This window comes from Hibiscus syriacus, unplaced genomic scaffold (assembly GCF_006381635.1).
Source record: "Hibiscus syriacus cultivar Baekdansim isolate YM2019G1 unplaced genomic scaffold, ASM638163v2 tig00112347_pilon, whole genome shotgun sequence".
Classification (NCBI taxonomy): Eukaryota; Viridiplantae; Streptophyta; class Magnoliopsida; order Malvales; family Malvaceae; genus Hibiscus; species Hibiscus syriacus.
Genome location: NW_024063308.1, coordinates 338,469 through 362,251, shown reverse-complemented (window position 1 = coordinate 362,251; position 23,783 = coordinate 338,469). Strand labels below are relative to the sequence as shown.

General features: G+C 34.5%; 4 protein-coding genes across 4 annotated transcripts; 3 read left to right on the top strand and 1 right to left on the bottom strand.

The window, feature by feature from the left end:
* The first annotated feature begins 4,232 nt into the window (after positions 1-4,232).
* LOC120178374 (GATA transcription factor 1-like) lies at positions 4,233-6,392 on the top strand. Its single transcript, XM_039184230.1, has 2 exons — positions 4,233-4,489; positions 5,749-6,392. Exons 1-2 carry the CDS (start codon positions 4,364-4,366, stop codon positions 6,262-6,264), a joined length of 642 nt encoding a protein of 213 aa, XP_039040161.1. The 5' UTR covers positions 4,233-4,363; the 3' UTR covers positions 6,265-6,392.
* A 734-nt stretch (positions 6,393-7,126) lies between these two features.
* LOC120178373 (dirigent protein 18-like) lies at positions 7,127-7,862 on the top strand. The gene has a single exon (XM_039184229.1). It carries the CDS (start codon positions 7,152-7,154, stop codon positions 7,860-7,862), a length of 711 nt encoding a protein of 236 aa, XP_039040160.1. The 5' UTR covers positions 7,127-7,151.
* A 184-nt stretch (positions 7,863-8,046) lies between these two features.
* LOC120178372 (hydroxyethylthiazole kinase-like) lies at positions 8,047-8,922 on the bottom strand. The gene is given in 2 exon segments (XM_039184228.1): positions 8,047-8,841; positions 8,844-8,922. Coding segments are annotated over 2 exon segments (828 nt in total). The 5' UTR covers positions 8,908-8,922; the 3' UTR covers positions 8,047-8,077.
* Positions 8,923-15,630: 6,708 nt separating this feature from the next.
* Positions 15,631-23,048, top strand: LOC120178371 (rRNA-processing protein EFG1-like). The gene is made up of 10 exons (XM_039184227.1): positions 15,631-15,653; positions 16,751-16,757; positions 20,588-20,812; positions 20,925-21,054; positions 21,159-21,286; positions 21,467-21,605; positions 21,812-21,926; positions 22,249-22,312; positions 22,410-22,682; positions 22,918-23,048. The coding sequence occupies exons 3-10, from the start codon at positions 20,663-20,665 to the stop codon at positions 22,921-22,923; spliced, it is 1,005 nt and encodes a 334-aa protein (XP_039040158.1). The 5' UTR covers positions 15,631-15,653; positions 16,751-16,757; positions 20,588-20,662; the 3' UTR covers positions 22,924-23,048.
* Positions 23,049-23,783: the final 735 nt, after the last annotated feature.

Below are 23,783 nucleotides of genomic sequence, written 5' to 3'. Positions count from 1 at the left end.
ATATCCCCTTGAAGTGCATCGATGCATTCCACAGTGCATCGATGCATTCTTTAACATGTGCATCGATGCACTACCCATGCATCGATACACAAATTACCTTCGATGTTTTCATTTTAAGGGGATGCATCGATGCACTCCTTATGCATCGATGCATCAATTGCATTCGATGTTTCTTCTTTAAAGAGTGCATCGATGCACATTGAATGTGCATCGATACACCTTGCCCAGAATTTGCATTTTAAGCCTGAAAATCATCAATTCTTCATTCAATTCTTCTATTTTAAGCCCCTATTATGTCATTAAATTCAACTACCATTACTTAAACCAACTTATATCCATGTAAACCATTTTTATCTTCCATATCTCATCATGATTCTTAAAATTTAAGAATCTTACTAAACTTTCAACTTTGTTATTAATCCTTTCTAACTTCATATATCTCTTATTCTTAGTGAAGACAAGTCAAATTCCTTCTCAAATTTCTCTTATTAACTCTTTTCCAGAAATTCATCTAAAAACTCATTTTCTTTAATCTCTTCTATATCTTTCATCTTGTTGTTTTAGAACAAATTAAGCTTTCCTTAAGCTTAATTATCATCTAAAGATCATAACCCAACCTTAAAATAAATAATTAATCAACAAACAAAGAAACTCACATTTGAGTCAAGCCTTCACGTATGAAGAATGAAGAAGAGAATAGAACTCTGGAACCTTTTCTCTCTTCCCACGTGATTTCCTTATCTTATAAGGAAAACAAAAAACTTCCTTGTCAAATGACCCTTTTGCCCTTCAATTCATCTTATAATTACTAACAACTTTATGATTTATTTCCAAATAAATCATTGAACTAATCCATGGTTCTACTCTAGTTACTAAATTCTGAAACTTTACAATTCTGAAACTTTACAGAGGTAGTAAAATATTATCTCGATTTTCGAGCTACATCAGTTAACCAATTAAACTCCCTTTGATTGCCCTCGAACTTTAATTCCATGTCCTATAATGTCTCGAATACATGAAAAAACCAATTACATTAGAAACTGAACTTAAACGTGAAAATTCGTATTGAACCAGAGATAAAATGCCGAATAAAGCTGACCGAGTTTGAATTTGGCAAAACATACTTCGAATTTGGACTCAGGATGTCGAAAAACATAAAATATGACTTTTCAGAAAATTTGACTTTTTGATCAAAGCCAACAGTCAAACTGGTCAAAAGTCAAAGTCAACGGTAGGTCAACTGTTAACAGGCAGATCAAAGTCAATGGTTCGGGTCAAGGTCAATGGGTCAGACCGGTTCGGGTTGACTCAGGTTGGTTCCAACCTGTTTGGGCCACTTGGACCATTTCTAGAAGGATCACTAGACCATGAACAAGCCTAAAAACGCATGGCGATGCATGGCGGTGGCAACTTTCAATTACTGCTATAGCTTCGACTCGCCAAAAATAATCCACAACAACCATTAAATCAACCTAAAACGATTTAAATCAACCGAACAAAACATTCGAAGCTTACCCACGCCGACGATGGAGGAAATCGACGGCGACAACTTGACCCACTGGTTGGGTCTTGAACGGAGTGAGGCGGTGAACACAGTGGTGGCAGTGAGGCAAAATGATGGCTGGAACGATCGAAATCGAAGAAAAACCAAGCGGTTGGGTAGGGGGTTCTGGCGAAGCTTCTTTGCCTTTTTTACGACGTTTGGCGACCGATTTGGGCGATTATCCAATCAGGGATTGGTCGTGGGTTGTTGTTGAGGCCGATGGTCGTGACGGTGCACTTCATCACCGATCATAGGTGACTGGTTAGAGGAGTGACGGGGATAGCTTGAGTGGGTTGATTTTAGGGATTTGAGGTTGATTCTTCGACATGGGGGTTTCTCCTTTGGTTTTGGGTTATAACCCAAAACAAATTTTAAAATATATATTTATTATTATTAAACTCAAACAATATCCTAGCGTAGTGGCTAAGGCATGGGTTTAAACCATCCCAGCCATCTAACTCTTTTTTTTTGGTGTCAGGAAAGTATAGGAAAAATTACAAGGCTAGTCTCTTAACTTCTTATATATTCAAACTTAGCCCAAAAATTTTAAGAAACTTACAGTTCAGTCCTTAAAATAAATTTATTAATTCTATAAATTTTAAAATTGAGAATTGGGGTGTGACATTCTCTGTCTGAAATTTGTTTCGGCGACAATGAGCGAGAAATGAGATCTAGAAGAAAAAGATTAGAGATTTGGATATTATGAATATTTAGAGATCTAGGGATTTAAGTTTATGGATTTAGACGATTGGGTGACGACAAGAACAATGGTCAGTCATTAGGTGGGGGACAATGAGTGGATGTCTGTTATGCAACAACGATAGTAATTGGGGGTTTGAAATTAGAAATTTATGAGTTTAAGATTTTTATTGTTGAGATTTTAGATAAATTTTAGGATTTTTTTTGAAAAATAACAATATTTTTTAAAACTTTTAAAAGAAATTTAAAAGAAAATATAAACGCGACACATGTCATGTTTTAGGTGGTTGACAATTTTTTTAACGACCATAATGAAATAAACATTTAAAATAATAACATCGAAAATATTAGACATTTATCTTAACAAAAAAAAATAAATACCTAAAGTGATTAAGATGAAAAGTTTAAGTAATTTTTTTATTAAGTTGGGGTAAGTACAAGCTAATATTTGTTTAAAGATACTCTTAACTATTTGATATTGAACGCTCACACCCTTGGCATTCCTAGTGCTCGAACTTGAGACTTCAAAGAATAACAACAATTCATTTACCATTGAAATCGTTTGACTTATTTAGTTTTAGTAAATTTTTAATTAATTCTTTAAAATATTACATATATAACATTTACATGATGCATTGTTACTTAAAAGCTATATTTGATTTGTTTTTTTGATATAATGTATGTAATTTACATTGCCACCCCTCATAAATCAACAATGGAAAATTCACGTGAAATAATTAACCAAAAAATTGTTGGAATCACGTTCACGTAATTATATTCAATGCTATTAAAATCGGACTGGACCGATCGGTTCGATCGATTAAATCGTGAACCGGTGGTCTGTCCGGTCCGATTAACTCTCAAAATCGGATTAGCACAAAATCGGTAAAGAACCAAAAGAACCAGCTGAAAACCGAAAAAATCAAGGTGAACCGGCTGAAAACCGGCAAAACCGGTTTAAACCGTCGGTTCACTTTTTTTCTTTAAAAAAAATTAAACCAAACGACGTCATTTGTTCAACGAGCCGAGTCAAATTCGAGTATTGCTGAGCTCGACTCGAACTCGAAAACTTAAAAAGTAAGCTCAACTCGACTCAAAAACTCACGAGCTAAAAATTATCAACTCGAAATATAATATTAAAATTTGAAATCGAAAAGGCTCGAACTCAAAAAAAAAATTAGAAGTTCGATTGAAGCCTAAAATTTAAACTCAATTGAAGCCTAAAATTTGAGTTCAACTAAAGCGAAAGAATAGTTCGCTTTGTGCTCACCAAAAGACTCCATGATTTTGAATGTCAAATTACCTCTATTATTTATAGAAGTAAGTTGGGATGCTCTTCTATGTTTCTTAGCCATGTGAGATTGTTTTGTTCTCATATTTTTACTCTTTAAACTTTTGGGATACTCTTATATGTTTGTTAGCCATGTGAGATTACTTTTTTTAAAAAAATTAAACCAAATGACATCATTTGTTATGATTTTTAAACCTCAATTTTATTTTTTTATTATAGTTATATAATGATATTTATTATTTAATATGTTTTACCTTAAATATTATGTTGTAGTTGATTTGAATCATTTTGTTTCACTTGATTTTATGATTTTTCATTTATACATGTTATGACTTGTGATATTTTTATACCTTTTAATATTGTAAACTTAAAAAAAATGTTACGTATATATTAATATTGTTTTGAATATTATGTAAAATTAAAAAAATAAATTATTTTATATAAAATTCAGTTTAACCGTGATTAAATCCGATTGAATCAGTGAACTAATGAATCAGTACCTTCACCGATTTAATATCCGGTCCGATTTAAAAACATTGATTATATTTGAATCTTCCTCCAAGCACTCCTTGATTACCGTTAAATGGGTCCAATTTCAAAAATAATCAATCTTTTTGAAAAATTCATCATCAATGGTGCTGATCTCAATAAAAGGGACGTGGACACCATTTTTACTCATTTACACGTTACAAACAAACCCCAAATTTACAAAATTAATACTGAAAGAACCCTAAAATCCAGATATCTCCTCGTTCTCCCATTAAAAAAACCCAACCTTCTTCTTGATAAAAGAAGAGATAAACTCAATCGTTTTCCCATTAAATTTAGAAATGGAAGCTTTTGATATGGCAGTTTGTTTCGACGACAAGTTATTGGACTTTGGCTCCGATGTGGGAGAGAAAGATGAAGAAGATGAACACAGCTTCTCGAAGCTTAACCCTAACCCTTCTTGTCCGGTAAGTTCTTTTTCTCTTTTACCGGCTTATGGTACTGGAAATTTTCTCGGCGAGGGTTTAAAGGGGCCAAGTTTGGTGCTAACTCGGCCGAGTCTTTGCTGTTTGGTAGGTTTTTTTCTCGAGTCTTTGCTAACTCGGTTCGACTCTGTTGTTAGGTGGGGAAAATAGGTTGTTTGATTGTGAGTCAAACTCGGGCTGTTGTTCCCCAGTCTGGGATGAAAATGACCCGGTCCGGGTCAAAGTGGACGGCACTGAAAACTGATGCTTGCGTTTATTATTTGCGATATTTTTCTGGAGGACAAATTTTCCCATCTTGTTCATTTACATTATTGGAGGACAACCACATGAGGTTGAGGGTAGTTTTGGTTTTGTAGTATTCGGGGGGTGGGAGAGTGAATTTTGTCATTGAGATGAGCTGTCAAACACCATGCTTATGGCTGTACTAATAAATGAGTATTGTATATAAAAATTAATAGAATAAATTACTTATTTGATCACTTACTTATTATTTAAATTTTATTTTAGTCATTTAGTTATTAAACTTTTTCAGAAAAAATGTATCTACCGTTATATTTTGATTCTATTTTGATCATTTGTTGTTAATTTTGATCATTCGTTATTGATATTTTTTATTTAATATTAATGTAGTCATAAATTTTAGCATCACAATTAATTTTAACAATGAATAATCAAAACAAAATCAAAATATAAAGTTAGTCATAATTTTGATAAAAAAATAATTAAGTGACCAAATTAAAAATAAAGTAATAGGCTAGTGACTTAAATAAATAGTTTACCCTAAAAATTAATATGAGTACTTCATTATGATTTTTCTTTTTAGGGTAAACAAATTTAGTAACCAACTATGACTTTTGTTTCTTTTTAGTCACCTAATTATTATTATTTTTTCAAAATTATATCTAATGTTTAGTTTTGGTATCATTTGGTCATCCGTTGTTTAAAAATTAATGGTGATATTGATGTATCACCGTAAGATAAATTCGCGAATAGTTGGGTGACCAAAACGTAATAAAAATAATAATTGGGTACTAAACTTGTAGTTTACCCTTCTTATTAAATTCCTTTCACTGTGAAAAAATCAATTATATCCAGCTTTCAAACATTCTATTTTAGCCGTTGCATGCGAATCCTACAAGACCCATCTTTGTCCGTTTCTCCGTTAGGATATAAATCGTTAGAGTCCGACAGAGTTAGCCAGCTGAGTTGAAAAGCTTATCTTTGTTTTCCACTATTGGCAGGAATTTGCAGAGGAAGAACTAGAATGGTTATCAAACAAGGATGCATTTCCAGCAGTGGAGACATCATTCGTGGATATATTAGGGAAGCACCAGAGCCCGGTGTCAGTACTCGAAAACAGTAACAGCAGCATTTCAGGTAGCACCACCGGGAACGTTGTGATGTTCCCGGTGAAGGCGAGGTCGAAGCGTATGCATAAATGCCGGGACATGAGGAACCAGAAGAACAGGTGGTGGTGTGTTAAGGAGAAGGTGAAGAGGGTGAAAGGGGGTCGGAAATGCCTGCATTGTGGGGCGGAAAAGACACCTCAATGGAGAGCAGGGCCGCTTGGGCCTAAAACACTCTGCAATGCTTGTGGAGTGAGGTATAAGTCGGGGCGTTTGGTGCCGGAGTACCGTCCGGCAAGCAGCCCTACTTTCTCCTATGAGTTGCACTCCAATTCCCACAGGAAGGTTTTGGAAATTAGGAGGCAGAAGCAGTTGGGAGTTTCTGTAATCAAGCCTATGGATAAAAGGTAGTGTTCTTGTTACATGAGCACTCTTGATCATAGATTTAAATTGTGATTGCGATCCCATTTTCAGCTACATTACATTAATCATAATTGCGAATATAACATATGTTATTGTGATCATTACGGATATCACGATTTCAGACAACATTGTTATTTAAAGTTTATTTATTATGAAGTTGAAAATCCATTAGGGGAATTTTGACTTTGGTGTATTTTGATTGGTCATTAGCATTATTTTTTAAAAAGAAAAATAGTGGAAAAGAGAAATTTTAAATTGGATTTTATTATCTAACTCATGGAAATTTGGATTGCAAGAATGTGTATTGGGGTGGAGATGTGTTCATATTTGATTGTTTTGAGCTAACTTATAGGGGATTTGCCATTGTAACATAGATTGCTTTCATTATATCAAAAACACTAAAATTCGAATTAAAATTTAATTAATTAATTAATTATTAAATTTATATTTTATTGATTTTATATATTTTCTCTTTATTAGTTTTATTTTTTACTCTTATATACATGATTAACTTAATATATATTTTGTTAATGTTTATAATAATACAAGTCAACAAAAAACATATACTATTTTTGAAGCATTTTATCTTCAGCATTTTAATTTTTGATCAAAACAGATCTTATTAAATAAAAAATTAAATGAAAAACGTTAATTTATTAACGAACAAATCATATTACTGATGTGACATGTACTACATAAGTCAACAAAAAAAAAACCACTCCACACTATAAGGAAAAGCTGATGTAAAACACCAACTTCACCGCCTCAAACAACTCCACAGCTGATGCTATCCTCTATTTAAAGGGGAAGAAGCTTCATAATGTCAAATATTCATTGCTAATCCAAAGGCACAAATACAGAATCACAAAACGTCCATGCAACCAACCCAAAATTTCATTACAATCTTGATTGCTGCTCTCTACATGGTAACATGTTTTGCAGCACAAGAACCCTTGCTTGAGTTCTACATGCATGATATCCTCGGAGGCAGTAGCCCCACGGGTCGACCGATAACTGGCTTACTTGGAAACATTTACAGTGGTCAAGTACCTTTTGCTAAACCTGTAGGATTCATCCCCCCACAAGGTGGTGTTGCAATCCCCAATGCCAATGGTGCTATTCCTACTGTCAACGGCATCAATGGTCTTCCTCTAGGAACAGGCTTAGCTGGTACAGCTTTCGCCGGTAATCCAAACCCGAATGGTATCCCTCTAGGACCAGACGGCTTGGGACTAGGCTTTGGAACGATCACCGTCATCGATGACATACTCACCGCTAGCCCTGAATTGGGATCACAGACAATAGGGAAAGCTCAAGGGGTTTATGTATCCAGTTCAGCAGATGGAACAACCCAAATGATGGCATTCACGGCTATGGAGGAAGGCGGAGAATACAACGACAACCTCAACTTCTACGGAGTTTACAAGATCGGAAGCACCGTGTCACATGTATCGGTGATGGGTGGAACCGGCAAGTTTAAGAATGCTTGTGGAGTCGCCGAAGTTCGACCGCTTATCCCACCGGGTCAACATGTCACGGATGGAGCTGAGACATTGCTGAGGATCACAGTCCATCTCAAATATTAAAACTCGAAAAGGTTGCATGTTTTTCTGCAAATTATGTGTACCTGTCTGTGTGAAAAATGAACATGGGCATGAATATTCATTGTAACAATGTTGAAATTCAAAAGACTTCATTGATTTGCAAAATGAAAAATCCCCAAACTGCAATTTATAATCACACAAAATATACGATAAATGCGTAACTAGTAGTAAAAATGTAGGAAAAGGTTGTTGTTGGTCTATAAGGTATCGATTTTGACACGCGAAATTACAGTCGTTAGATCTAGTCCGTGGAGGGAATCAATCAAGTGCATCCGCAACGAAGCCGGACCTGCAGCCTTCTCCATCCCGATCTCACCGGCAACGCCAAAAACGGCCAAAGCCGAAGCCGTAGCTTCCAGAGCGTGAGACGGATCAACTGCGGCAAAAGCAGCGATCAAGGCGGTGACAGCGCATCCGGTGGCTGTAATCTTTTGCATCATCGGCACGCCGTTTCGGACTCCGACGACTCGATTCCCATCGGTGACGAAATCGACCGCACCTGAAACCGCTACTACAGCACCACTGGAATTAGCCAATGATTTGGCGGCTTCAACGGCGTCCGTTGAATCGTGAGAACTATCCACGCCTTTGGTGGAGGAGGACCCAAAGGACGCGTTAGCCAAGGCAATGATTTCGGAAGCGTTGCCTCTGATGACGGAAGGCTTAAGGGAGATCAGTTCCAAACACGCCTTTAGCCGGAAACCGGAGGCACCGGCAGCGACGGGGTCGAGGATCCAGGGTTTATTGAACCTGGAAGCCAACTCGGCGGCGACTTTCATAGCCGGTAGCCAGTTGTCGGACAGAGTTCCTACGTTGATATAAAGAGCGTGGACATGAGGGGTGAAATCTGGAGATTCAATAGAGGAGTGAAGCATGGCGGGTGATGCACCGGCGGATAAGAGAGTATTGGCCGCCAGATCCATGGAAACAAAGTTGGTTATGCACTGGATTAACGGTGAACAGAGCGGACTGAGCTGAGGTAGGTCCACGCCTTTGAACCCCACCCGCTCTGTTCTTCGTCTTCCATCTCTATCTTCTGTTTCAGCGGCTTAGCGCAGTGCAGCGTGCTGAACCAATAACTCGCGGAAAAAAAGACCGGCTTTCACTTTCTCCACTGTTTCATAACCCAAAAATATTGATGGGGAAATTACATGAATGATCATTAAAGTATAAACTTTTTGGGTATGCAATTGGTTTCTAACGATGAAAATTTATAAAATAATCACTTAATTATTAAATATGTTTTAAATTTATTATTTTTCGTTAAAAAATTGATTGCGATCTAAGTTAGATGTTAACCCAATAATTTAGATATAATAAAATTTTATCATAAAATTTAAAAAAATATCATATCTCGATAAACATGTTAACAGTCAACTTAGACTATTGTCAATTTTTAACAAAAAATGACGAATTTAAAATATACTAAATAATCAATTGTATAACAAATTTTTGATATAACATGTAAACTAACTAAATATTGTTTGACAACTCGAGATAAAAACTGTCTGATCCCAAGTTGACTACTGGATTTTTATCTTAGATTAACATATCACTCCAAATCACTATTGCAGATTTTGCAGTTATTCGATCAGCGAGGGATCCATAAATTTATAAGGATCTAAAATTTTTATATTTTGATTTTAAAGATAATGGGTATGTAAAATTTTTATTTTTTCTTAATACATTAAATTAAATTTAATATTTTTATTTTATTTTTCTTAGAAGATTTAGTGTATCTCGTTGTCTCATATGGTTCATAGAACAACATATCAAGGTTAGGGCTGTAAATGAGACGAGACAGATCGTGAGTTATTTGAGATCGACTCGATTAAGGCTCGATAAATATTCGGATCGAATGAACTCGACTCGAGTTCTTAACGAACTGAAACGAGCTACTCGATATTCGATTCGAAAAGCTCGTGAGCAGCTCGAAAATATAATATATTAAGATTTTATTTAAAAAATAAATTAATAATAATATTAATATTTATGTATTGATATTTTTTAAAAATACAGTAAGATTTCATGTATTTAAGGTTCATGTTCGAGTTTGAGTTTGAGGCTTCAATCGAGTTAAGTTTAAGAATTTTTTTTCATTTCGATCTGCTCACGAGCTTCAGTTCAGGATTTCGAGTTCGATTCGAGCTTGAAAATTTTAAGCTCGCGATTTTCGAGTCGAGTCGAGCTCCATTTCAGAGTTTTCGAGCCGAGTCGAACTCAACAATATTCGAACTTGACTCGGCTTGTTTACACTCCTAATCAAGGCTGCCAACAGAAGAAGATTTTAGGTGGATGATGAATTACTGGTATGAAAATAGACTAACCTTTTGAAGGCAACTGAAGCATCAGTTGTAGATGATACGAAAGAGGGAAATTCGTACGAAGACTTAATATATGGTTAAGGAAAGATGCTATTGAATTTTTTTTTAATATTTCTAGTAAAAAAATTAATTAAAATATTTTTTTACCTAAAACATTAATATTTTTTAATATTTCTGGTAAAGTGTCCAATATTAATGTTTTCGGTAGAAAAAATAATATTTTAGGTAGCGCCTTACTGAATATGTTAACAAAGCCGATAAAGTATCTGATAATAACATTTCTGATAGAAATAATAATATTTTAAATAATTTTTTACCAAAATATTTAATATAATAATATTTCTGATAATACATTTATTTAGTCATATATATTAAAATGTCACACGTGATACTTACCGTACGAAAGAAACTAGTGTTTTAGTACGAATATTCATACAAAACATAAAAAGTCTGGACATGACACTCTTTTCCAACCAACAATCTTGTATTAGTAACTGACTTTTGTTAGTGAGAGAGCTTCTCTCTAATCCAAGCGTTTTCAAATTTTAAATTTCCATTCTTTGTAAACCTCATCCACACTCCCCGACATCTTTCCTTTCAAACCCAGTGGTCAGCCACCACTTTGCTGTCGCGACAGACACCGTCAATAGTCTCCGACCGTCGCTCGCCGACACTAGAAAAGGAAAAAAATACACCATTTGAATCCTCTCTTCACCCCAAGCATAGATCGGACGTTGTTTTTTTCAAAATCGAAATAGATTGGAGTAGATCTAGAAGAAGAAAAATTGCGTTCAGACAAAATTCTCCCCGTCAGACATGAAATTAAAAAGGTTCGTGGAGTTCGTCAAATGATGATTTCTCAGTGGTGGTGCTTGCTTCCGAATTGGGTATAGAAGCCCGTCCTTTCTTTTCCAACTACGACTCTAAAATCGAAGACCAAGACCACTGGCTCGACTGTCCCCAGGATTTCTCCGACTCGTTCTCCTCCAGTTCTTCCGCCGTCAGTGACGAGATTAATCTGGTAACTATATCATCCGTATCATCGGAAATTATTTCATGTTTAACACAGGGACTTCCAGTTTTGCTCGCTTCGAAGTCATCATCAAGGATATACTTTCACAGTGAACATAAGCCGACTGATTCTTCAATTCTCCCGCTGTCGTTGGTTCTATGAGCTTTCTCCGTATCTTTGAAAAAAGAAGGATTTCGATCAGTTTTCAAATTCTGCTTTGCTTCAGATTCTGTTATAATATGAATTTAATTGCCTTCCGAGTTGAGAAATTGGTTCAATCTTCAACGTGTGTGCTTGAGTTTTATCGGATTTGGCTTTAAATCCAAGCTTGAGATTTTCTTCGGGTCTGGTTCACTGGAGAAATATATGGAGACTGAGATCACTAACGATATTTTGCCATTACCACAGCTTCTTTTGCAGAATTATGGAATTACGAAATCTATATCCCTCACGGATCATCTCGGATTCGAGGTATGTTGTTCCCGGGGAGTTTCTATGCCCACTCACCTTTGGGTTTAACCAAACGAGAGGCAAGACTAAGGTTAAAGGCTCAGTCCGAGAACTTTGCTTTAAGGTCGGTAGCTACATGCCGATTACAGTTTCTACAATCTCGGCAGAGTAACAAAATTTATGTTGACTGTAAAAATAAAATTTCATAGTGGACTTCGGTAACCTACGGTGTTTTCATGTGCTCAGAATATTCCTACAAACACCAAGGCTTAGGTATTCATATCTCGTTCGTTCAATCTGTTAACATGGACTCGTGGACAGACATCTAGATCAAGAAAATGGAACCAGGTACCAACGACAAACTCAACGCTTTTTTGGCACAATATGGTATTCCCAAAGAAACTGATATCACTACCAAGTATAACAATACTACTTTGAGTATTTACCGTGATTGTATGCAAGCTCTCCCTGAGGGTCTTGTATGGAAGAATCATCAGTGTTGAAGGAATCTGTCAATAATGGTTCTAGTGGTAATCAGAAGCAATCGACAAGTACTTTTAGATCAATAAATTATCAATGTGGTATAATGAGAGGTGTTATGCTGAATTCGAGGTCGAGTGAGGATAAGTATACCAGATCCCGATTGGACGTTTCGTCGGCGAATAAGGAGACTTTTTTGGCCAGCAGAAAGACGGATAATAAATTTAGGCCTGAAGGTTTGCATCCTTCACAACGAATGAATTATGGGATTGGGAAGCCAACTTTAGTAGAGACATCAGTAGCTCAACCTCCCAAGATGTTTTACACGCTGGAATCAAGGAGTTCAGCACAAAGGGGTGTAGTGGTAACAACACTGGTAAAGGAGCAAGAACTGAAAGATTCAAATTTAATAATTGGTAGAAGGAATGTCGTAAAAATGTTAAAGAAGTGGATGCTTCACGTTATTCATTGAAAACCTACCAGAGAAGATCCATTGGAAGAGACTTTGATCCTTATTTTGCACTCACGATCATGTTATTGATGCCTTCATTCCTAAAAAAAGAAATTCGAAAGAGGTTCGTTTTGGGTTCATTCGCTTTGCAACAATTGAAGAAGCAAGGAAAGTGATATAAAAAATGAATGGTGCTCATATTTACGGCAGCAAAATTAGAGTCTCTTTGGCTAAATATAAATCTCGACAGTCTTATTGGAAAAGTCCTTGACAGTTGTTCAACGTAAGTCTGGGATAAAAGATGTTTCGAGGAATAAACATTGTGAAGTTGAGGGTGTTGTGGACGAAGATAAACTTCACGTGTTGAGTAACTGTCTTGTGGGGTGGTGCAATAACTTTATCAAAATCGCTGATCTTGCAAACCAAATGCAATCCAAAGGACTAGCTGGTTTCACGCTAATGATAGCTGCTGGAAATGTAGTTATAATGGTTTTTGAAGACTCTGATTCATTGAGAAGCGTAGAGAATGATAAATTAAAGACTCTTGCAAAATGGTTTTCCAGAGTTGAAACTTGGTCAAAGAGTCTGGTGGTGGAGTGTCGTTGTGTGTGGTTAGTTTGCGAAGGTGTTCCTTTTCACGCTTGGAATTGGGATACTTTCAAAAACATTGCAGCTAAGTGGGGCAAATTATTAGCTATTGACAACAGCTGTGAGTTTCCATCGTCCTTTGATCGGGCTAAAATTCAAATACTCACAAATGCTCAAGTTAGAATTGATGAGTTGATGGAGTGGAAGGTCGGTGCTATTTTATTCAAAATCGTGGTGCATGAAGTTGATCATTCATTCAAACCAAATTCGTGGGTCCCTGAAGATTGCGATATTTCATTAGAACTTGTTCCTTAAATTGGATCGTAACTGTTCGACAGTTGTATTCAGAGGCGTTTCTTTTAGTTTTTTTGGTTGCAAGTGTTGGTTTTTATTTTGTTATGTTCTTTTGCAACTTGAGGTGTATTTTAGAAATCATGTTATTATCTTTGGGGCTTTTTGCTTGACGATCGGATATTTTTAGGTGATATAGTTTTTTTGTAATGGTGTATATTCCCATATGAGGGTATTCGATGTTTTTACATGTACTTGATGTTCTAATTAATAAATTACGAGGCACTCTTTTCTTCCTTCCAATGTTCTTCAACATACTTCTAAGTATGTGGAAGAATACGAAGGGAGTTTTTAATGAGACCTCCAACTTTTATAAAAAAAAACAATCTTGTATTAGTACAAATCAAACGATTTTAATAATAAAAAATTATTTTATTCTTTAAAATTTTAATATATCACATCAATCTTTCATTATCTATTGAAATAAGAGTCATTTACAATCGAATGACTAATTTGCTACAAGTCGATAGTATTAGTAATTGTTTCATTACTTTAAAACTTCAATAATAGAAAAAGAAATTTATTCTTACTTAAGTGACTATTCACGTAGTTTAATCTATAATTTTTCATATAATTTTATAAAATATTTGGAGTTAATATCAAAATAAGTGTTAACTATATTGTGTTTCTCATTGAGGTGCCTAAACTATTTTTGGTCGATCTAGATGCATAACTTTACAAACAATATCATTTTAAGTACATGACCATAACGACCGTTAAAAAAAACTTGTTAAATCCATGTGTCGTATTTTGATAATTTTAAAGATTTTATTTTTTAAATCCTGTCATCCACCACCAACATCGTGAATCGACCACCGTTAATGCTAACAACCGATCAAACCTTATTGTCGTCGGTTGGTCGAAATCCCACCACTCCAATCGATTGAAAGTCGAAGCTACACTCAACGACAAGACAAACCTGACCATAAACGTCGTGTGTTCGACGAAGGAAAAGAAAAATACTCGATCCAACGACACGCACTCCAAATTCGTGACATCTAGGTGATCCAACAACGCGCACGACAGCAAGGGAGGCGACTTATGACTAGGGAGATGTCAAGCGTGGCGTCATCGACGGTGGTCGTGGTCGGTAAAGGAGGTTAGGGTTAGTGATTTAGGATTTTTAGGGATTTTATTTTTCCCCAAAATTACCAGGTCGACACCATTTTTAATTTTTTTCCTTTTATTAAAAATTAAAAATATAAAAATATAATGATAGACATTTAAAAGTGTAACAGAGAAAACGTTATACACCTATTTTTAGTAACAAATTCTTTAGGCACTAAAAGTCAATTTGAGGTATAATTTATAATTTAGGCACTTAAAAGTTTATTAAGCCTGAAATTTTTTAAGAATTTTTTTAATAAAAATATTAATTTTATTTTTTAAAATTAAATTCTTAAAATTATATGAATGTGATACATGTCACTTAATTAAATTTTTAATGCCCGTTACAATCAAGACACTTTAAATGGTAATATTTATAATGTTAGACATTTAAATTGAGTGAAGAAAAATTTTAGACACTTAAATATTAGGGTAAACTACGCCAATGGTCATTGATGTTTGGGTAAGTTTTTGTTTTCACCACTAATTTTTCAAAAGTTACAAATAGGTCACTAACGTTATCGTTTGTGACAAAATGGTCACTAACCGTTAACAACCGTTAAGAGGCGTGACGAAAAATACAGTTGGACCGTTATCTGCTAAGTTGGATCGTTGACCGCCATTTTGGCCGACTCTTCTTCTTCTTCAACCCATTCCTCATCTTCTTTTTCTCCACTTTTCTTCTTTTCCTCTTATCACACACGTTGCTACCAAGAGTGATAAAACCCTTCTGCATTCTTTAACATCTCAAGAGTGATAAAACCTAACATCCTCAATACCGGGTTGGTGATTAAATTGTAAAATTTCAGAATTTGGGGATAAAAGTAGGATAGTTGAATAGTTTAATGATTTATGTGTAGATATTTCCTTAAAGTTGTTAGTAATTATTAAAGGAATTTAGGGCAAAATGGTTATTTGACAAGAAAAATATTTTTCCCCTTAATAAATATGAATCACGTGGGGGTGGGGGAAAGAGTTATCTGGGAACTCTTTCTTCTTTCTTCTTCTTCCTCTCCTCCCGTGAAGGCTCCAAGGCAAAGGTGAGTTCTCTGGTTAATCAATTAATTGTTGATTTTATGAGTTAGTTTTGATCATTAGATGATAACTAAGCTTAAGGAAAGCTTAAGTTATCTTAAAATCAAAAGATAAATGAGTTAGAGGAGATTGAAGAATTGGAGTTTTTAAGTGAAATTTTGAATAAGAAGGTTTATATGAATTTAGAGGATGAATTTGACTTGTCATCTATGAGAATAAGAAGCTAGAAGTGTTATAATTAAGTTTGAGTAACATGGAAAATTTGGTATGATTATTGATTTCTATATGGAGAATAGAATTTTGAGGTTTAAGATGAAATTAATGGGTATAAATTTGTTTAAGTAGGTACATTTGAGTTAAGAATATTAAAGGAAGTGAAATAGGAAGTGTGGAGCTGAAAATGAAGTGATTTTCGAGCTCAAAACATGATTTCTGGGTTAGGGGAATCGGTACCCATTCAAGGGGGAATCGGTACCATTCAAAGAGGAATCGATACCCCCTCAACCGAACCAGAAATTCTAGAATGTCTTTGGGGAATCGATTCCCCCACAGTAGGGAACCGATTCTCCTTAAAAGAAAAAGTGATTATTGGTTTAATGAGTTCGGTTAAGTTTCTAGTATCAAATTACAAGGTGTAGGTATCTAATAATTGCCTTAAAATGTATAATTATGTAGATTCAGAGCCTAAAAGAGTTCCAGAATCATTGTCAAGTAAGATCGATCATAGGGAAAGATAAGAGATTGGAATTGACTAGTGAGGCCAGGTGAGTGCATATTCAATAGTATATGATGTGTGATGGGAAGAAGACTTGCGATGAGTCTATTTCCTGAAGCGTTACATATGAATTCATGATTAAAGGCATGAGTTGAATATGAGTGTATGTATGCTTGATTATATGAATTGATATGTTTTGTATGTGCAATGTGGTTTATGTACAAACACTATTAAGTGTTAATGAGAGAATATAAAATAAGTTATGAAATTATATGAATATAAAAGATAAGTCAAGAGATGTAGGGAAATGGAAATAGAGGTTTATGAAGAATCATAGGAGAATAAATATAAGTGATATGATAATGAAATATAAGATTATGCAAATACATGGTTATGAGAATTAGTAAAATAGAGTTATTTGATTTAATGAGAATTGAGGAAACTAAATAAGATTGAACTATAAAATGGAATGTGAATAATATATCAATTAGGGAACTTGAATATAAAGAAATGATATGTATATATATAGGATAAATTATATGCTAAAGACCTATGGAGTTATATGAAAAGGTTATAAGGAATATATAAAATTGAATTAATTAAATGGATTAAAGTAGTATATAAATAAAATGCTATTAAGTGTAATATATATGTTTAGAAATACGATATAAGTTATATAATCTAAGGGAATACAAAGAAATAAAGCATAAAGTAGACGAAATGAGATAAGTTATTATATACATATATGATATATGTTATCAGGTAATATGAAAGGATTCAGAAAACTTATATAAGCTATGTGAAAGTGATCTAGGTGTTTATATGTGAATTATGCGGTAATAAGTTATATGAAATAAGTGTAGTTATTATCAGATCATAAGAGATAAGTCAGAGAATGTGAATGATATGACCAGAAACTATGAGCCTGTGTGATGAAATGAATATATGAAAACATGACTATGAGATATGTGATAAGAATTTGTGATTAAATGATCAAGAGATATAAGCTGAGGGATATCTGTGAATTACATGAAAATGTGTTATGTGTAAGTGAATTACGTGAGTATATGAATATGAAATCATATGAGAATTGACATGAACTACGTGATTACATGTATGTGTGAATGAAGCTACGAGCTTATATGAATATGTGATATGTTTACATGAATATGTGCAAGGATATAAAAGATAGTGCCCATGTTATGTGTCTTGAGAACTTTGGGGTATAGTTGGCATGCCAAGAGTCGAAGGTCTACGCAGTCCTTCGGGACATATAGGTATCATATGAACATCTATGAGGTCTTTGAGACACGTATTTGGTCCTTAGTATATGTATATGATTCTTAAGGAATTTTCTACGTGGTCTTTCGGGACATATATGTATTCTTTGGAGCATGTATGAGGTATTTTGAGACACTTACTTGATCCTTGGTATATGTATATGGTTCTTAAGGAATTTATATGTGGTCCTTATGGACAATCTTATATGGCACTACGGTGCAAATTCAACGCGGCACTTCGGTGCAATTATACGAGCTGTGGTGACAGCATTAGTGCACAACCTCTATAGTTCTCACATATGTCCATGGGCTAATCATGAGATAATAACAAATATATGTTTGTGATATGATAAATGTTGTAGAAATGATATGATGTTGTGTGTGTGTATATTGTTTAATTAAGGGGTTTAAGTATAAAAGTATGTGATTAAAAGATAAACTGTTAATGATGCTTTATGTGTATGTAGGTATATTTTGTTAAGTAATCTGATATGATTTTGTATGCTATGATGAAATAAGGTGATTTAGTATAGCATGATAGAATGAAACAAGCATGCATTGTTAAATGTTATTAAGTGCATTATAAGTTTTATTTGCCTCACTAAGTCATCGACTTAGCGTGTGAGTGTTTCACACGTAGGTTCCGGAAAGCTAGAAGAAAAGCTAAGAGATCAAGACATGTTAGCATCTCCCTTACAAATTTCAGATCAGAAAATAGATGATTTAAATGATTTTGGTTATTTTCAATATAATTGGCATGTACTAAAGGATTGAGTTAATATGCTCTGATTAATTTTAGTTATTGTGATCAAGTTATGTAAATAAATTACTTTTACTTTAATTAAAGTTTTAAATTTTCTTTGAATTTTGTAAAGAGTCAAAGTTTGAAAAGTCAATGTGATACCTCGGACTCGTATCCGGGTCGGGTACGGGTTGGGGGTGTTACAAAACCCTTCTGTATCATACTCTGCTGTTGTATTTATTAACAAAATTTAGAGAGCAAGACACTAATTTATGTTAAAGCTTTTGATCCCACCCCACTTTTGTGTTGCTTCTTGAATCCTATTCTTTTAGACGGTGTTTAGTGGTCTCACTTATGCTTATCTGGTGGAATAGTGGTTTGCAATTTTACTTGGGTTGCTTAAGACAATTCTGTGTTCTATTTTCCAACATGATTCTAATCCACAGCAGCCAAAGTCTGAGCAGCTTGACAAGTTGAAACTATTCAAGACCATGTTGGAGCGCATTTTAGCTTTCTTATTTATTCCCAAAGAGAATATAACACTCCCTTTCAAGGAGAAGTTGAGTTCATATGAGAAACAGATAATAAATTTTGTGAATTCCAATAGGCCAAGGAAGCCTGCCTCTATGCTACTGCAAGGACAGTTTCCTCCACCTCATATGCATTCCATGTAACAAGCACAAACACAAATTAATCAGACACAGTCTCTTGATAATCAAATGAACCCTCAGTTACAGTCGATAAATTTACAAGGTCTGTGCCAACAATGCAGCCTAACAACATGACAAGCATGCAGCATAATTCTTTGTCACCTTGGGTTTCGAGGCATCTCCGCTGACAGGGGGTGTAAGGAACCGGGATGAGCTGTCGAACCGATTTTATTATCGGATTCCATGCAGTAAAATTTTAGAGTTGGGAACTATACAAAAATGAGATAGATGATCAGAAACTATTGAAAATGAATTAATTGGTGGGTTTTAAGGTTTTGGAGGTCTTAATAAAGGCTTTGTAAATAGAAAGTGGGTTTTGATTAACAATGGTCTGGTTTTCGAGTGGCAACTATTATTGGAAAAGTCATGATCATTGGTGGGGTTGCAAAGCAAGATAAAGTGAAAACCAAGTTTAGGTTTTTCTGGTGCATAATAATTTGCGGTATAGTTGTCGGTTTAGAAGAGCGATATTGATTATTTTAGTATTTTGAGTGGGAATACTTTAGGACCTGTGCATGTCCAGAATCAACGGTTGTTTGCGGAGAGTGAAAGGGACCACTAGATCGGAAAACAGGAGCACTGGTTTTCCATCACGTTTGGCTCTTGTCTGGCTTCTGCATTCATTCACATTTTTATACTTGTAATCGCTTCTCCATTTTTAGACTTGTAATCGTTGAGGAGAGTATCATTGACAGTTAAAAAGAAAAAGATTTGGAAGATTAAGTTATGAATATTTTGAGGGAAAACTTGATGGTTTAGAGGTTTAACTAAATGAACAAATTCAACGGGAATATAAAAGAAACTAGTTGTAGGGGAAATGGAGATAGAAAAATGGAGAAGAAATATAGTTTTAAAAAAGGGAAAAAAATTAACTCCCAATATAATATTTAAAAAAGTCTTGGGTTTTAAGCTTATTTACAGGGAAGAAGACAAGATGGAAAATTATGTAAAAATTTTAGGTCTATAGTAATACATCTGGGAAAAGACTGGCCTTATAATTTGGTACTTCTTTGTACTTGATTAAAGAGATGAAAAGAGCTCCAATAAGTAGAGAAATGGTGATGATGATAATGAAGCAAGAAAGAAGAAGAAAAGTGAAGTAAAAGAAGATGGGGAATGGGTTGAAGAAGAAGAAGAGCTAGTCAAAATGGCAGTCAATGATCCAACTCAGCAGATAACGGTCCAGTTGTATTTTTCGTCACGCCTCTTAACGACTGTTAACGGCCAGTGACCATTTTGTCACAAACGATAACATTAGTGACCTATTTATAACTTTTAAAACATGAGTGGTGAAAACAAAAATGTATCCAAACATCAATGACCATTGGCATAGTTTACCCTAAATAATAAAATATGTATAATTTGGAGTTTTTTTTTTAATATTAAGCCTAAAAAGAAAGGTTGAGTCAATTTGATCCATGAGGCATTCAGAAACCTAAGAAAACCCTTCAATTTTTTTTACTGATAAACCTCCACAACAAAGGCTAAAGAATATCTCTGAAGGAGCAAGAGCAGCGCCAAAAAAGATAGAAACGACATGGCCCACGGTGGCTATGGTAAACGGCGCGTGGCGGAAGGGAATCGCGTCGGTCGGCGATCAAAGGGACCTAGCGTAGACAAGAAACCGAAGCCAAAAGCCGTTTCTCTCAAGAACCAGATACGCTCCATTGAACGTATGCTGCGAAAGGTATTGCTTCATTCTCGCCTTTTAATTAAAAAAATCATTTTACGGTTTTAATTTGTGTTATAAATTCTCTGAATCGCCATTTTGTTCCTTCTTTTTCTATATGTAATTTAAGGATCTTCCTCCTGAGGTTAGAGAAGCTCAAGAAAATAAGTTAGAAGGGTTTAAGAAACAACAAGAAATCCATACCCGACTCGCTGTGGAACGGAATATATTCTTGAGGGACAGAAAGATTAAGTTTTTTGGTAAAAACAAAAGAATTACTATTATTTTTTCTTACATTATTATAGTAATTAGTACTTTTAGGGAATGAATCTTTTATATGAAAACATCTTAATTGCCATTGAAGAGAGAAGAAAGATAGAAAGGAGGATTCGACGATTGGAGAAGCTGCAACGATCTTCTTCCGGTCAGGCACAAGACACGGTGATTGCTGACCTGCTATCTAAACTGAAAGAGGATCTTGAATATGTTAGGGTAAGCTTCGTAACAGCTTTGGTTCTTTGTAAGTTTGCAGTTTTTTGAATGAAAATTTGATGTTTTGTTCGTGATTATGATTTGGCAATGCTATTTAACTGACTATTTGGACTTGAATTCAGCATGTTTTTCCTAAACTGTGCAAATCTGAAGTTCTATTTTTTTTATTTGCAAATCCAGTTTTTCCCCAAGACCGAGAAATACATATCTTTATTTATGGGATGCGATGATTCTGACATAGTTGAAAGGAGAAATAGATTGCGAACGCAGATAAAAGCCAACTCAATTGCTGCTGCTGCCAGTGGGAAAGATATGGAAGGTGCATTTTTTATTCACTGAATCTAGCAATATAATCTATATGAAGCAACTTATATAGCTTGATTTCATTGTGAATTTCACTGGAACTTGCATGTTATTGATGTAACATGTTTTCTTACTACTTGTTACTTTACCTGCTAATTCTTATTAACAATATATTTTTATGTTCAAAACAATGATATCTTCTGGTTGGACTTTGATTAACAGAGACAGGGAGTGAGGATGATGGGCTGATGGATTTGAGTGATGATGATTTCTTCTTAAATGGATCTTCAAGTGATGAAGTTGACGCAGATGATGAGTGGACGGATAAAAGTACCAGGTGCAAATTATATCCGAGTTAAACTGCTCAATTGATCTTGTATTGATTGGAATTGTTATCTATATATAGTTGATGGCATGTTCTTCCCCATCTTTGATTTCGGCAGTCGACATTTAGAACCAGGACGAGTTAGAGATGCAAATGGACTGAAGCTGCCATTAAGAACTTTTCACACGAATAAGGAGTCATTATCTCTATTGATTCTTTTGTTAGCAGATGCACTATTTGTATTTAACTTTTTCCTTTTATGGCCACAAATCTTTATCACACTCCTTCAGCTATGATGAAAGTGCAGTCATACATCTAGGCATTTTATATGCAGGGAACAGGCTTCTAGTGCTTCCGGAAAAGCAGCATCTGGCATGTCTAGCGATGAAAGGAACCAGGTTCAGTATAGAATTATACAGTTCCCTTTTTAGAATATAGTTAATTTTAACTGTTTTGACATTTCCACCATTCTGTTGTTGCTTCAACTTGTAACAGAGACAGGTTTCTGCCAGAGCTTTAATGCCACCTCCAAGGCCATCATCGAATTCTTTTTCAAATTCAGTAGCTGCAAAATCAAGGTTTGGATTTTCACCCATGCAAAGAGCTGAAATGTCCGCATCTAGCAACACATCAAATAGCCGAAGTGGTTCTTCCTTTAAGGCTGGGGAATCCTCAAATTCAAAGACAGGAAACAATAGTAATTTAAGTTCCAATTCTGATGCTCGTAAACCACGAAGAAAGAGGAGACCAAAAAAGAGAAAGCAGCAGGTTTGTTGACTGCGACTAAGCTCTAATTTCACATTTCATCCATTATTTAAAATAAAAGTGTGTTAGCATCGCCGTTAAATAAATATTTTAATGGTAGGTGGTCAAAATAAAATGATAACGTTAGTGATATTTTTATAAAAAAAATAGTTCGATTACTAAAATAGGAAAGAGAATAGATTGATGACTGATGGTGTAGTTTATTTGTAACAAATTCTCTCCTCTTTTGTATTTTCAGGGATGAAGTAAACTCGGCTATGGTATCCATGATAACCAATTGGTATTAGACACAGATCTATCATGAGATCCCAGTAATTTTTGTAAGTATTATGTTATTGGCACTGCTTGAAAAATAGTTTTAATTATTGTCTTTTTTTATGGATTTAATTGTAAGTTGTCAATGCTTTAAATACTTTGATTCCATAATCCATATTAAAAATGAAAACTAAATTATGCTAAAGGGTGGCTTACATTAGTAATAATGGTATAAAAGAATGAAGGGAAAGGTTTAAAGTCCGAGTGAGATTCTTCACTTGAGTTTCTGTTATTTCTGTTGTTTTTCTTAAACAAAGCAGTTGCAGAGGTTGGGTAGAATGAGACAGAAAAACTTATTGTTCACAAATAATTGTTCTTCTTAGGAGTGCTAATGACCGGTTAACCGTACTGTTTAGTCTAAACGGTCTGTTAACTGTTATAACAGTCACTAAATTTTGTTAACTATAACCTAATTATTAAGAAATGGTAAACCCCTAACGATTAATCGTTATTAACGGTTTGGTTGTAGGTTAACCACCTTTCAAACACAACATGAAAATTTCAAAGTTTAATAAAATTTACTATGATATATATATGAAGAAATCTTATTTATTTGTAGGTGCATTTTATTTTTATAGAAATATATATATTAGGAGGTATATTCATTTTTTATAGTTTAAAAACTTATGTACATATTTATATTTTGCAATTTAAAGTCATGTATTTAATTTATTTATGTTTGATTTAATGTGTTCCAATATAATATAGACATGATAACTAAAAAATAGGAATTGTTATGATTTTATTTATAATTATATTCTCTAAAAATATAATTTATTATAATTTATT

Excerpts from the sequence above, each read along its gene's own strand:
- LOC120178374 (XM_039184230.1), top strand. The coding sequence starts at position 4,364 with ATGGAAGCTTTTGATATGGCAGTTTGTTTCGACGACAAGTTATTGGAC. Across the intron at positions 4,490-5,748 it reads ACCCTAACCCTTCTTGTCCG|GAATTTGCAGAGGAAGAACT; the intron begins GTAAGTTCTTTT and ends CACTATTGGCAG.
- LOC120178373 (XM_039184229.1), top strand. The coding sequence starts at position 7,152 with ATGCAACCAACCCAAAATTTCATTACAATCTTGATTGCTGCTCTCTAC.
- LOC120178371 (XM_039184227.1), top strand. The coding sequence starts at position 20,663 with ATGGCCCACGGTGGCTATGGTAAACGGCGCGTGGCGGAAGGGAATCGC. Across the intron at positions 21,055-21,158 it reads CAGAAAGATTAAGTTTTTTG|AGAGAAGAAAGATAGAAAGG; the intron begins GTAAAAACAAAA and ends TTGCCATTGAAG. Across the intron at positions 22,313-22,409 it reads CTAGCGATGAAAGGAACCAG|AGACAGGTTTCTGCCAGAGC; the intron begins GTTCAGTATAGA and ends AACTTGTAACAG.